The 15,709-nt window shown below is 40.3% G+C and overlaps 1 protein-coding gene across 1 annotated transcript in view; it reads left to right on the plus strand.

The window, feature by feature from the left end:
• The first annotated feature begins 2,375 nt into the window (after positions 1–2,375).
• Clvs1 (clavesin 1) overlaps positions 2,376–15,709 on the plus strand; it is a 165,761-nt gene continuing 152,427 nt past the window's right edge. Inside the window, exon 1 of the mRNA XM_052176057.1 lies at positions 2,376–2,827. Coding sequence (XP_052032017.1) covers positions 2,376–2,827 — 452 coding nt within the window. The remainder of the gene's footprint in view (positions 2,828–15,709) is intronic.

Here is a 15,709-nt window from a genome sequence, read left to right on the forward strand (position 1 = left end):
TTGAGTTCTGAAGAATGAAGAGTTAGAAGATAATAATGGATGTTAATCACAGTGCGACATGAGTTCATTTCAGTTATAATACAGAGAGTAATGGGAATGAAGAAAATAAATTGGCAACAAAGGCCATGGTAGAAAACCCGTTTCCAATCTAAACACTGGAGAGGTTGATTGTCTCAGTTGTCGGCAACCGTAGATCTGGAGAGATGGGAAGGTCTGAGAGCTAATAAAAATGTGACTGCCTGGTGGTGGATGCTGAAGGAGAGAGTATAATAATAGATGTCTCTCAGATTTCCAGAATGTGAACTTTCATGGGATTTGTTGTCATTCACTAAGAGATGAAGTTGGATGATCAAAATTAGGATTGGGAACTATGAATAGTTCAGCTTTGAACATAATGTGTTTGTAGTATCTGTAGGTTATCTGCAGGAAGATGCTCTGTGGGCAACTGAATGAGGAGCCTGGAGATCAGAAGAAAGCTAGGAACTGGAGCTATTTGAATGCAGGTAGAAAGATCATAGGGCGGGATCCTGAAAATTCTGCTATTTGCTTGCACAGAGGGACAAGAATGAGCAGGGAAAAACAAGAAGCAGAGGGCAGGGATGGCAGGGCATGTGGGCAGAGAAAGGAATGAGGGAAGGAGAAGATGGTCTAGGAGAAGATGGAGGAAAAAGTCAGTGTCCAGTACTGATGGATGTCACCTAAACTGAAAACTGAAAATTGACTTTTGGATGGAGCAACACGAATGCTATTTAATACTGTCTGGACTGCTTGGTCCCCTTCCAGTTTGTTTGTTCCAGCAATATCATCGTTAGTGTCTATCTTAGCCAGGGTTAGGTTACTATTGCTGCTACTATTGATGAAACACAATGGACTAAAGCAGCATGTGGAAGAAAAGGTTTATTTTCCTTACTTATCCTGAACCACAGTCCATTGAAGGAAACCAAGGTAGGAACTCAAAGAAGGCGTGAACCTGGAGGCAGGAGCTGATGTAGAGGCCACAGGAGGGGCTGCTCACTAGATTTCTCCTCATGTTTTGCTCTGTCTGCTCTCTTATAGCATTTAGGACTATCAGCCTGGGTGTGGCACCACCCACAAATCGCTAGGCCCTCCTGCCTCAATTATTATGAAAATTCTGTATATGTATAAACGTGCCTATAACTCGAGCTTATGAAAGGAATTTCTTTGTTAACGTTCCTCTTCTCAGATGACTCTAGCTTGTGTGATTAGTGCTTATGTTTCTATAACAATGATAGCTTCATCTTTGGTTTGTTGTTGAGATTATGTTGATGAGGATGTCTAAGATCATGGTGAGCGTAGGGGTGAATTGGAGGAAGTATGCAAAGAAAGATTTAAAGAATACAGGTGATTTTCTTCTTTTTTTATCATTTATATGGGGAAATAAGATTATAATCAAAACTCTATTATTTTCCTCTGTGAAACAGTATCTTAGGACAATAGAAAAGTTATAGAAAATGGACAGATTTAGAAGCCCATATGGGTGAGGTAGAGAGCAGATTGAGAGCCTTGGGTGCCTGTGGATTTCGTAGCAGGAGTGGAAGAAGTCAAAACAACAACTTGCACATGAGCCTGTAAACCTTTCTCACGGCTCAGAATGCCCTTCTTGAAGGTCAAGCTTCTGGCCCTGAACTTGCCTGGCACAGCCTAGCCTCTGGCAATACTCTTTCCATCAATTAGGCACCTTAGGCTTAGGTTAGGGTGACTTTTACTATTCTCAAGTTGCGAAAGGCTGACTTTAAAAGATGTGAGGGGCAGATTTATGTCTAGGATATTTGTTTGAGAAATGAGGCCAATGGGAAACAATCAATTTTATAGCAGTCATAATATCTCTGCTGTATCTAGGCCCATGAACAGTCACGTAAGTGTGCTTTGGCATCATCAAGAACAAAACCATTCATTAATAAAATATTACTCTATCGCTAATCTGACTACAGACCATTATGTTATGGAGTTACTCACTGTAACTAAAAATTTTGTGAATGTATTTCAAGTATTTGTATATTAACTATGAAAGTTATTAATGATAAGGCCAAATGTCCTATCTAAAGGATTGTATGTGCTTAGTCACAAGGTGTATATGCTCATCAGACCCACACTTCAGTGAAATCTTCTAAGTTTCAGTGAATTTGCCCAGATATTCTCTGCTTCATCTCTCTATTGTTTCTCTTGTGTGCATCTGTTTTTCAGCAAGCAATGGCTTCAGATTCCCTCCTCTTTTGGATGGCCACCACCACATAGGGCCTGAATGCCCTGCTGTTTTCCAAGGACAGAAAGAAGACTCTGTACCTGTGTCTTTGGGGAGCAGTCTCGTAGGAGAGCCATCGAATGGGCCCAGGCTTCGGCACACTTCCATGTGAATGGGACCAGTTTCTGTTCCTCCCAAACCTCAGAGCTTAAGCGCTTGGGAAGATTTGGCCAAGATGACGCATTTGCAGGCTGGGCTCAGTCCAGACACTATAGAGAAAGCTCGACTGGAACTGAATGAAAACCCAGATGTTTTACATCAGGACATTCAACAAGTCCGAGACATGATCATCACCAGGCCAGACATTGGGTTTTTACGTACAGATGATGCCTTCATCCTGCGATTTCTCCGAGCCAGGAAGTTTCACCAACCTGATGCCTTCAGACTCCTGGCCCAGTACTTTCAGTACCGCCAGCTAAACCTGGACATGTTCAAAAACTTTAAGGCAGATGATCCTGGGATTAAGAGGGCTTTGATTGATGGATTCCCTGGAGTGCTGGAAAATCGTGACCACTACGGCAGGAAGATTCTCTTGCTGTTTGCTGCCAATTGGGATCAGAGTAGGTAAATGTAGATAGTGTCTTTACTTGACTTTGCTTTGACATAGCATCATCAATGCACGCTGGGGTTGTATCACTTCAAAGATCAAAATTCATTCCACATGCCTTCAAGGAGGTCTTAAGACCCAGGTGTAATGTCACCTAAAAGTAAGACTACAAGAGGGTCATGGCCTCTGAGTTGTACTGGAATTTAGAAGTAGGCATTTCACTTATCAAATTGGGTCATTTATTTTAATAAATTCAAAGTTGATGTCCTACAAGTCCCATCTATTATCTTTGGCATGATTAGCTTTAGCAACGACAGTGAAAAAAAATCTTCCACAGATTGGTTTTCATGCGTAAAGTAGTTTGGTGGATGTTCTCTGTAACTTTAATATTCTCCTCTTCTGTGTGGCAGATTTTCCATACAAATGAGCTCCCTTGCTAATACCCATGTATCCTTCTTCATCTTTCTACCTAGTCCCTCATGCCAAAATATGGGATCATCTTTGACATTGGTCCCAATATCTGACTTCTTCCCAAATTCCACCCACCTCCACCTTTTCCTTTAAAAATCATTTCTAGTATCTTCATTTCACTTCACTGACTCCATTGTGATCAACCAAGTTTGGGTTCACATTATTTTTTGAAAACAATTATAACGGAAATGTAAGATCACACTGCTCAGCAGATAACTTTTTTTGGTTCTTACCACATTTTCTACTGGGTATTTATATGATATCGTTTAATCACCCAAGACCTTATATTATAAAGGTTACTGCCATTTCCTATACTTCCCATTTGATGGCATAAGTATCTGGGAAGTTAGAGACATGGATTCACTGTCACACAGCTAATGAAGGCAGAATGGAAGCTGTGTCCTGGTTGTGTGACTTGAGAACCAGTTGTCATAGGCCAGCTATGTAATGCCACTGTGTGTCATGATATCATGGAAGATTGAGTCTTTTGCATGTTTATCTCTTTGCTGAGTAGCACAACAATAACTGTTGAGTGGGGGAAAATGAAAGGAACCATTTGCTAGAATGTCTACTGTGACTGGGGCTTCACAACATTATCATGGATTAAAAATTTTATGTTTATGGGAAGACACAGGCTTAATGGAAAAAATATCAAAACCTTCCCAGTGCTATTTAAAAGAAGAACCTCTGGTCTGTCTTTCTGTTGTCTCATGCCACTGTTTTTTCTAAGAATAACAGCAGTGCAGGGAGGCTTCACCATCATTGGCTATTTCCTGATTGATAAATCAAGGCAGGACCATTTGCCTCTGGAAAAGAACACAAATGCCTCCACACAATTAGCCTAGACTTGAGTCAGATCGGTACCTGAACTGATCAGAATGATGTGGAATAGACATCATGTTTATCAAATCACTCGTAGTTTAAGGTGAGCCTTGCTTTACACCGCTCCTCTGATGAGAATGATGAATGGATTTTTCCATTCATTCATCCATCATCTAGTCACCAAGCATGCAGAGGTATGCGTTTGTGGCACTTAAGACCATCACTGAAGACCCATGTGCAGGTCACAGTCCAATAAATGGTGTAGTATATAAATGGCTAGATGTTACCGTCTACCAAACAATACTCCTGGGACACAAGAGCCATAGACACGGCATCTAAACAGAAGGGAACAGTCCTACTCCCAAGAATGGTGCACTCACATTTTGGCTCTGGAAGCCAGGCAGTTTTGATGATTCCGGAGACTAATCATGCTGATGTCATTGTGCTAAATTGCCAGTTCTGAGGCTTCTTCCATCTGCTAAGATGGACTGTGCACTGAGCACCACCAAGCTGTGCTGTTCACATAAAGAAATGAACCACAGCAAGATGTTTTATTTTGTTTTTAAGATCTGTATTTTGTTTTTGGTCTGAATATATCCCCAAGGAAGTAAGAGGTAACAAATCTCTGAGGAAATAATGAAAATGTTTATGATTATGATAACCTTGGACAAGTTACTTCCTTCTCTGTTCCTTGAATTCCTCATGTGTAAAATAAGATTCTAGCTCTAATGACTCATGCGTGCGAAGCCCATTCAGCCTCCTCCGATGGATGAGAAGGGATTCTCAGATGCACTTTATAGGCTCCCCATTTGCTCAACTTTTAAAAAATAATCTCTCTCCTCTCCTCTTTCTTATAGTCCCATGACCTCATTTTCTTCTAAATATACAATTTAACCCAAACCATTTTGCTTCTAACGAAGTGATATTGGTAAGCCTATACACTTGACATTAACTCAGATGCAAACAAACCAGTTTGAACATGAATATGACCATCCCGCTTGTGGCTGTATGCCCTCAGACTGGTTCCTCTCCTGTGAGGCAGAGGATAAGCAATGCCTTTATGTGGAGGGAGGGAGGGAAGGAGGGAAGGAGAGAGAGAGAGAGAGAGAGAGAGAGAGAGAGAGAGAGAGAGAGAGAGAGAGAGAGAGAGAGAACAATGTCACACTGAAGTTCATTGGCATACAGCAAGCATTCAGTAGACACTGGCTTCTGGTATTATCAGTACTATTTTAAAAATCTGACTTCACAAATAATGGCAGACAGATGGCAAATAAATTAGAACTGGATCCAGGAGGACACTATTTCAAAGCGGGAGTGGGATTATACATGCAAGAAACCCGCCCACTTGACTAAAGCACCTGCTTGTTTTCCCCAGATACCTGCCACACAGACCCTGCCCAGACAAGGTCCAAAAGGCCAGGGAAATTCTCACAGCTTTGCAATGTGATTGTGTCCCTCTGGGGATGTCAAATGATCAGGGAAACATTTGACTAACTCACGTGAAAGGTTTACTGAGATTAAGATGATTATTAATATTTATTAAAATGATATAAACATTCATCCATCTTGACCTGACACATGTATAAAAGTGATCAGCTGGAAGCAGGTCACAGCAAAGGCATGATAGTGACTGAGCTACCAGAATTCAAGATGGTCTTGCTGAGAGGTGGAGACTCCAAGAGCAGAAATCCGTGTGGTTTCTGTGCTTTCTGTAGCTGACAGGCTGAGCTGAATGAGTTAAATACAAAAGAACCATAGACCCATTCAGAAAGTGAACATGGCCAACACTGCTAGAGTCAGGAGAGCTGTTATTCTAGTGTGCAGACTTCATGTACATTGGAACACAAGTCAACACCCTTACCCAATGATTCCTCTGATCATTCACCCTCTCATAGCAGCATTGGCAAGACTTCACGATCTGCCCCTTTAAGATCCCTCAAGAAAATCCATTTCTTGCCTTTTCTTCTGAGCTGCAAATTTGCATGTGAGCCTTTGCTGTCAGGAAAGGTGCTACAGAGGGAAAGACAAACAGAGAGGCACGTGTGTGCTTATTCCTGGATTTCACTTCAGTCCAAAACAGAAGTCAAGCTCTCGGGTCCCATTGTTTTACTGTTTCGAGTTCCAGTTTCTCAAGTGGAAACTACATAAGGCATCAGGCCTCTCAGGCTCCTGCAAGGACAAACCCGATCTTGGGGGAGTCCCAGAGGCAGAAGAGATTGAATGAGAACTCTGAGGCTGGGTGGCCACCTTAAATTCCAGCAGCCTCCTGAAAGTCCCACGCCTTGGGATGCAGTTGAACTCCTATTGAGCAGTCTCCTGTAGAGCAGGGGTGGTAACCACAGGCTTGCACTGGTTGATGTGCAGAAGTACTTCTTCCTTAAGAATAAATAGGCCAAGCAGGTAAAGTACAGGGATACCAGGTCAAAATTATGTTCTAAACACAGAAGAAACCTTTGATAAAATTATCAACATTTTCCACTTGGAAAACTAAAAAAATGACAACTATGATAGACCAGAACTCCAAAATTATATTGGGCTGGAAGGCTCTGTTGTTCTTGTATACCTGGTTTAAAGGCTTCTAACTATTGCTGATCATAGGTTGGTTGTAAGAACAACAATCAGGGAACTCCAGACACACAAGTTCTGCAACACACCATAACTGCATCACAATACTATGTGCAGACCAGCTGGCCCCAGCCCAAGTTTTAGGATGGGGGGGACTACAACAGAGGAAGTATTACAAGTCAGAATGTATGGAGATATAGAGAACATTCTTCTATTAATATCATTGTCTCTCACAGATAAAGGTTCAGATATCAGCAAGCAAGTTGAAAACTATCCTAAAACATTGTTTCCTCAAGAAAGTTGAGGCACTGTAAGAAACACTTAAATCTGGATAACTCCTAGAGTAAAGGAGGCTGGTGAGGAGCTTATTTAATGCCTTCAAATGTAGGGACAAGAAGGCCAAACATCCAGCAGGCTGCTTCTCCCCACAACATTCAGTACAGAACAAAAGGTCTATAGCAAACCCCAGGCAAGGCTTAAGACACAGAGTTAGGGCAAAGCTGAGAAAAATTTCACTAGGAACCCCAAACCCTGGTAATTTACTCAAAGCAAATCCTATTCCAATGAAATGGCTTAGAAACTCACACTTAAGATAAAAATACATAGTTAATAAAATCAGCATTTCTAAAGACTGGATGGCATGTCTGTTTTGTTCTGATTTGACTGAGCATGGCTCTGCTACCAAGCCAGCTATCTTGGGGAAAGAGCCTTCATTAAGCTGAGTCCTGTTATTTTAGTTACAGTCCCTACAACCACACACAGGCACACACACACACACACACACACACACACACACACACACACACACACACACACAGCTGCAAGTGCCTTGCTTTTTCAGAGCATTTCCATGAGCATTTTCTCAGTTACTGCTAAGAGCTGTTGAGGACACAGAACATCACTAACTTACTGATGGCGATGAAAGGGGTTTGGGAGGAGACGGTGCTGTCTTCTTCAGGGAGCAATGTGACTCACCCATGGAAAAGCTGAGGCTCACAGCTTCCATTCCAAGTTCATTCCAAAGACATCTGGAACCAATTACTCAGCCTTGGCATTATTAGATGTTTCAAAAATACCATTGGAGCATCTGCAAGCTGTGTGTGTGTGTGTGTGTGCGTGTGCATGCATGCATGTGTGTGTCGGAGGTCGGGGGTTTTCCTGGATCGCTCTCCAGGGTCTCTCACTCAGCCTGGAGCTTAGTCATTCAGTTAGGTTGCATCACCGTGAACTCTATGAATCTGCCTGTCTTCTTCTCTCTAGCATTGGGATTATGACATTGTATTACTGTGGCTGGCTTTTATGTGAGTTTTGGGTACTGAACCTAGATTCATAATCTTGTGTAGCATGCACTGACTGAGCATCTACCCACCCGCTAGACCTGGTATTCTTTAATGTAGTAAGTCTGCATTCTCCATGCATTCTCTAGTAACCAGAATGGCTGCAATTGTCTGGCCCCTGCTGTGCTTCCTGAAGGTCCCAAGGTAGTCCTCCTGTCCTGGGCTCTATTCAGGAACCACATCTCCCAGCAGTTCCCCAGTCATCCCTTCCAGTCATGCTATGTGAGGAAGATGAATGTTCAGGTGTCGAAAGTGAGGACATGATATTTCCTACTGATGATAGATCCAAACTAAGGCACTTGGATCTGTCTATGCTTAGAGATGGTTGGTTGCCTTCCAACTCAGTATGGTTTCTTGAAAGGTGTTCAGTTGTTCCTTGTTCCCTGACACTGTGCAGTAATTTAATCTGGTGAATTTTCTAGAGACAATCTCCCTCTCAAATCTCACTGGTGGCTGCCTACCTGCACCAACCTCTCCAGAACTAGTGTAGAAAAGGTATCAAGTTCAGAGGGTGTAAGATGGCTGACATAGTCATGGGAGCTGGGTTTTAAGTCAGTTCTTTCTGAAACCCTGAGACCATAGGCTGGGTGAACCTCTTAAAGTTACAAATAAGCTAGCTGACTGCGGCTCTCCTTTAGCTATTCCAAAGGCATTCAGGATCCGTTTACATCTGTCAGGAGTTCTGTGTCTCATCCAGTTTTATTTTCCTCAGTGATAGGCTGTATTCTCACATATCCATGCTGAAACCTTGTGAAGAAAGAATAAAAAGAGGTGGGGCTGGGGAAGCTGCCTGACATTCCACTGGGGTCAGGTGAACCCTGTTCTCCAAATGTCAAAGGCTATTTAAAGGGAGATTCAACAAAATGCTTGGCCCTCTCTTCTTTACATAACAACCCTGGAATTCCTATGGCAACGATCAATTCTCCAATTGTTAGGAGTTTGGAGGTGAGCCGGAAGGTGAGAGTGACCAAAACACAAACTAAACAATGCTTAGTATTTATTAAGCATTTATCATATGCTAAGAAGAAATGCTCTTGGGTAGATACTAATAGTAACTGTATCTAGCAGGTGATGAAATTAAAGCTCAAAAAGTTAGATTGTCTATCTGAGGTCAGAGAACTGCAAAGTGCTAACATTGCACTCAGTCCCAATTCCTTAGGCACAATAACACACCACAGCTTGTCCCTGGAACCCCTCTGCCCATTTTGGGATTGACTAAGTAGACCTTCAGGAGAGCTCTAAGGAATTATGAGGAAGCATTGTGAGTCACTTCTGCTCTCAAAGGACGTGGAAGACCTCATGGTTTGAAAGCAAAATCTTCACCATATTCTATTCTAATTCTATAGAAGCCTGGAAGATCACAGGTTGAAAATCCTTACCTAATATGCTAGTTTGATTTTTCTCTTGCGGTGATAGACACTGTGACTGAAAGCAACCTTGAGGGCAATGTTCTTGTGGGTTTGCTTGTTTTTTCCCCTTACTGGTTGTTGTCTCCCACTGAGGAAAGAAAAGGTAGGAGCGCAAGGCTGAAGGCCAAAGGTAGAACTGAAGGAGAACCTGGGGATGGAGAACCTGGGGATGAGTGTTGCTTGTCCCTTGCTCTCCTCGCGTCCTCAGCTGTCGTTCTTAAAGGGTCCAGGCACGCTTCCTATGGACAGCACCACCCACAGGAAGCTGGGCCTTCTACACCAATTAACGAGTAAGGAAATGTTTCAAAGTCACCGCCACAGGTCTTCTGGATCGGACAATTCTTCAATTGACATTCCCTCTACTCAGGTGTGTCAGGTTGACTATCAACTTTAGACATCATACCTAATTTCTGCCAATAATACTTGACAAAGTCAATCATGACATCAGAAAAATAAAACAAGCTTAATTTTCAAAAAACCCATTGTCCAGTAAAGGCAATTGGATATTACTTGAAAATTATTACAGAACAAAAATGACCTCAATCTGAGACAACAATAGGGGCCAACTTTGCCTACTCATTCCTTTTAACTATTGAGCAAGTGTTCCTGTGTAGATTCTCAGTTGACATCAAAATTTCAGCTCTTTGGCTTACCCATCTCTGGCCTTAGAAAGCTATACTTTCTACTCAGGCTAACAATAGCATGTGCTCAGCAGAGCTGTTGGGATAAGACAAGGTGCAATAGGAAGAGTTTCTCACACAGTGCGATCTTCTTATCTTTTTTCACAGTTAAGAAAGTTTTCTTACTTTGACATAATTCAGAGCCTCAAATAACCAAGGCAAAATTTCCCACTCAACTGAAAGACAATAAAATGTATTATGCAATTCTAAAAAGCTACTGATGGATGAAGGGATGAAATTAGAAGGGCTTATAATAGGATGTCACTGCCCCTTCTTTAATGTAGCTTGCTATACTAGATGACCAAGCGATTCCCTGTCTCAATCAGATCTCTTCCTACACAAGTACTTACACATAGGCACAACCTACCACTTTCATTGTAACAAGTAGTCAAATGCTCAGAGGATTCTGCTGTCAACACCTCTACGTCTGGTAGAAGCCATATCTCATGTAAACTAATGGGTGAGAGAGACATCGGTCTGAGGTTAGAAATATTACAGTCTTTGTCAGCAGAGTGCTACTTCCCAGGAAGGCGTTAGTGTCTCACGTCCCATGGCAATCACTTACAAAGGCCAGTGGATTTGAGCTTTGTAAAGATTCAGTGAACAAAGTTTGATTGACAGAATGTCTTTCTCTGTCACTGCTCCTTCCAAATCTCATCTTGTAGTTAAAATACTCTTGAGTGTAGACATAGGAATAACTTCTTCCTTTTTAAGGCAGGTTCTGGTTAAGGTGATTTGAGGTACCTCGGTGTCAGCTCCTCCATTTGGAACGGTGTGCTCTCTGAAAAACGGCTTTCATTAAGCTTGTCGTAATTTGCTTTTCAGTGATTCGATGAAATACCAAGACTTAAAGCAACGTGGGTAGGGAAGGGCTTATTTGGCTTATCCAAGCCCTCCTGAATGGAGGCACAGGCAAGAACCTGGAATAAGGAACCTGGAATAAGAAGCCATGGGTGAACACCATTTGTTCTCTATGGCTTGCTTAGACTGCTTTATTATATAACTCAAATGTCCCACAGGACTGCCTAAAAACCAATTTGATTGCGGACATTTTTCTGAATGGAACTTCCCTTCCTCTAGATGATCCAAACTTGTGTCAAACCAAGAAAAAATACTAATCAGCACGAGAATATTATTTTTAAAATTTTATTTTTATTTGTGTATGTATATAAATGAGTATACTGGTGTGTGTGTGTGTGTGTGTGTGTGTGTGTGTGTAGATCAGAGAGTTGATTGTAGGAATCAGTTTTCTTCTTCTATCATGTAGGTTCTGGGGATCAGGCTCAGCAGTAGAAGTCTTTACTTTAGTCTTCTTGCTGATTCCCGTGTTAGTATTAAAACAAACAAACAAACAAGCATAAAACAAAAAAAACCCCTGTCACTAAAAGAGAGCACATAGAAAGAGAATTGTTCATCATGCGTCCTGCACTCACTTGGAGATTTTCCAGGAGGTGTAGCAGGCACTTGCATGCATGTGTTGCACTCTAATCCTATGTTGAAGTGCTTCAGATTTTCAAGAAACCTGGACAGCATTTTTGACCACTTGAGAAAGACAGTATGAAACTGAAGAAACCCCCATGTCACATGCCCAGCCTTACCACGCCATACTGGAGCACTGAGCCTCTTCAATATCCAACCAGCAGCTCTCTTGTTCTTTAAATATGGTTCCTAGATAATCACTCCTGCACGGTGATATACAGAGCCTTAAGCAGCTGCTGGAGATGATTAAGTGGCCATGCTTAGCGGAGGCTGTAAATCAAGCTCGAAGCCATTTATTGTGAGTGTACTATAAAGCAGCTGAAGTTATTGCTGCTCTACTGCAAACTGTAACATTAGGCAAGAAAATAAAGAGAGGCTAAATTTTGTTGTGAAGGTTTTAAGGTGATGTGTTCTTCTTCGTTGGCCCTTTCTCTTCCTGCTTCTTATCATCTTCTTTGCCTCTATTTCTTCCTGGTCACTAGTATTCCATGATGAATGCACTATGTTGTAGTTTAAAATACAGTTCTTGAAATAACAAGCAATGTCATTCTGGGCTGAAGGCACTCACATCAATAATGGTCTTGGGCCCGTATGTCCACATGTCCCATTGTTTTAGTTAATATTCATGACTGTCTGCAGAAGCTGCTAGTATCTCCATTTTATTTGTTATTTCTTCCTTTTGTTGAAAATAGATTTTAATGTAATATATTCTGATTATTGTTTTCCTTTTCTCTACTCCTACCCAGTTTCTCTCCACCTCCCCTGTCATCTGTATACACCCCCTTTCGTCTCCAATTAGAAAACTAATGGGCTTCTAAGGGATAATAATAAAATAAAATATAAGATAAAACAAAACCTAACATATCAGAATATGATAAAACAAATGCAAGGAAAAGATCCCCCCAAAAGATGCAAAGATATACAAGAATAAGATATAGACACAGACTCACTCATTTGCACATTCAGGAATCCCATAAGAACATTAAACTAGAATATGTAATATATTCTCAAAGGATCTCTTAGGGTAAGATAAGAGAGAGAAAAATATACATAAATAAAAATAAAAGTAAGATAGCAAAATTTAAAAGCCATGACATGACATCACGAGACTAAAGAATATCACCCAAAGATACCTTTGAGTTTGTTTTCTGTTGGGCATACAACCTACCCTTAACAGTAGTTTATGTCCTTAGTGAGGACTAAATTTTAATTTGCAAGTGGTTATCAATTGAGGATTGTTTCTGGGTCAGGGATGAGGGACAAGTGTCCATTTCTTCTTTCAGTTCTAGGATCCTATGTGCTGCAAGTCTTTCCAGGCTCTGTGCATGCTGCCTCAGTCTCTATGACACACTATCATTGACCCTGTAGATTTAGAGGGGCGTGTTTCCTTGGTGTCTTCCAACTTCTCTGTCTCTTTCACTCTTTCTGCCTCCTCTTCTGTAGGGTTCCCTGAGGCATGAAGGGAGGAGACAACTCCTTTAGGGATGAATGTTCCAAGGTCTCTCATTTTCTTCACATTCTATGGCTGTTGGTCCCTATATTTGTTCCCTTCTACTGTAGGAGGAAGCTTCTCTTATAATGGCTGAACAAGACAATAATCTATGAATATTGTAGAATGTCATTAGGAGTCATTTTATTGCTATGTTTTTAGTAGAGCAGTAGTATTAGGACTCTGGGTCATCTAGTGTCCCAAGCAGAGCTGGGTATGGGTTCCATCTCATGGAACGAGCCTTAAGTAAAATTAGATATTGATTAGCCAATCAATATATATACTGCACAGCTATGAAGAGAATGGATAACTTTTTCTTTTTACTGATTTTAGTAGAATTGCATTGAATTTCTTTACATTTAAATTGATATTTGTTGTGGGCTTGCTGTAAACTGCCTTTATTATATCCCTTATGTTCCTGGTCTCTCTAGACTTTAATCATGAAAGGGTGTTAAACATTGTCAAAGTCCTTTTCTGAATCTAATGAAATGATTGTTGTTTTTTTTCATTTCAATTTGTTTATATGGAGGATTGCATTTATTACTTTATATGTATTGAAACATCCATCTCTGGGATAAAGGCTACTTGATTATAGTAGACAATCTTTTTAATATGTTCTTGGATTTAGTTTTCAAGGTTTATTTTTTAGACTTTTTTGCATGTATGTTCATAAGGAAAATTATTTATAATTTTCTTTTTGGCCTTTATATGGTTTAGGCCTCAGGGTAACTGTGGCCTTGTCAAACAAACTGGGCAATGTTCCTTTTGTTTTTATCTTGTAGAATAACTTGAGTTATGCCATTAACTCTTTTTTTGAAAGTTTGGTAGAATTCTGCCCTAAAACCATCTGCTTTGTTGTTGTAGTTGTTGTTGTTGTTGTAGTTGTTGTTGTTGTTGTTGTAAGATATTTTCTGACTACTTCTATTTCACTGGAGATGATATGTCTGTTTAAATTGCTTACTTGAAGGGGTCTGTATTGAGAAAATTTATCCATTTCTTTTAGATTTTCCAGTTTTGCAGAGTACAAGTTTTTAAAAATTATCCTTATGATTCTCTGCATTTCCTCACCGTGGGATGTTATGTCCCCCTTTCATTTCTAAGGTTGAATATTTCCATAGCCTTTCAACCATTTAGCGAATTTTGGATAAGAGCTTGCCAGTGTTAGAGGTTTTCTCCAAGAACCAACACTTTGTTTCATTGATTCTTGGTACTTTGTTTTTATTTTATTGGCTCCATCCCAGCATCACTTGATTAGTTCTTACCATATAATTCATTTTTTTTCCAAGACAGGGTTTCTCTGTGTAGCCCTGGCTGTCCTGGAACTCACTCTGTAGACCAGGCTGGCATTGAACTCAGAAATCCGCCTGCCTCTGCCTCCCAAGTGCTTAAAGGCATGTGCCACCACTGCCTGGCTACCATTTAATTAATTTGGGTATGACTTCTTCCTTTTGTTCTAGAGCATTCAGGTATGTGATTAAGTTGCTGGTACAGAATCACTCCAACTTTATTTTTAATGGAATCACTTAGTGCTACAATCTTGTCTCTTCTAACCACCTTCATTGTGTCCCATAAGTCGGGGTATGCTGTGTATTCATTTTTCATTCAATTCTAGAAAGTATTTTATTTCTTTCTTAATTTCTTTCTTAACCTCCCTTTCATTCAATAGTGAGTTGTTCAGTTTCTATGAGTGTGTACACTTTCTGTTGTTTCTGCTGTTGTTGAAGTCCAGCTTTAATTCATGGTGATCAGATAGGATTCTGGGTATTATTTCAATTTTCTTGTATCTGTGTAGACTTGTTTATTTGTGCCCAATATATGCTCACATTTGGAGAAAGTTTCATGTAGTACTGAGAAAACCAAATGTTTTGCTGGGTATAGTATTCTGGGCTTGCATCTGTGGTCTATTAGAGGTTTTAGAACATCTACCCAGGCCCTTCTGGATTCTAAGTCTCTACTGACAAATCACATGGTAGTCTAATAGATCTGCTTTTATATGTTACATGGTCTTTTTCCCTTGCAGCTTTTAATATTCTTTTTTTGTTCTATATTATATACCGTACACTAAACATATTTCATATGTTTAGTGCTTTGATTATTATTTGAGGAGAGGACCTCTTTTCTGGCCCAGTCTATTTGTTACTCATTTCACTCCTTGCACCTTAGTAAGCATCTCCATCTTTAGGTTAGGGAAATTTTCTTATATGACTTTGTTGAAAATATTTTCTGTGCCTTTCACCTGTGTTTCTTCTCTTTCTTCCATTCCTATTTTTCTTAGATTTGGTCTTTTAACATATCCCAGATTTGATCGGTGTTTTGCACTATGAGCTTTTTAGATTTAACATTTTCAGTATCCATTTCTTTTATCATGTCTTTGATGTCTGAGATTCTCTCTTCTACATCTTCTATTCTATTAGGGAGGCTTGTCTCTGAGGTTCCTGTTTGAGTTCCTACATTTTATTTCCAGATTTTCCTGATTATTTTAAAAATATAATTGATTCTATTTCCACTGTCAGGTTTTGAAATATTTTATTCATTTCCTTCCACTGTTTGTTTGTGTTGTTATAGATCTACTTAAGGTATTTATTATTTCCTCTTTAAGGAGCTCTATGATATTCATAAAGTATATTTTAAGGTCTTTGTCTTGTGC

This window comes from Apodemus sylvaticus, chromosome 3 (assembly GCF_947179515.1).
Source record: "Apodemus sylvaticus chromosome 3, mApoSyl1.1, whole genome shotgun sequence".
Lineage (NCBI taxonomy): Eukaryota > Metazoa > Chordata > Mammalia > Rodentia > Muridae > Apodemus > Apodemus sylvaticus.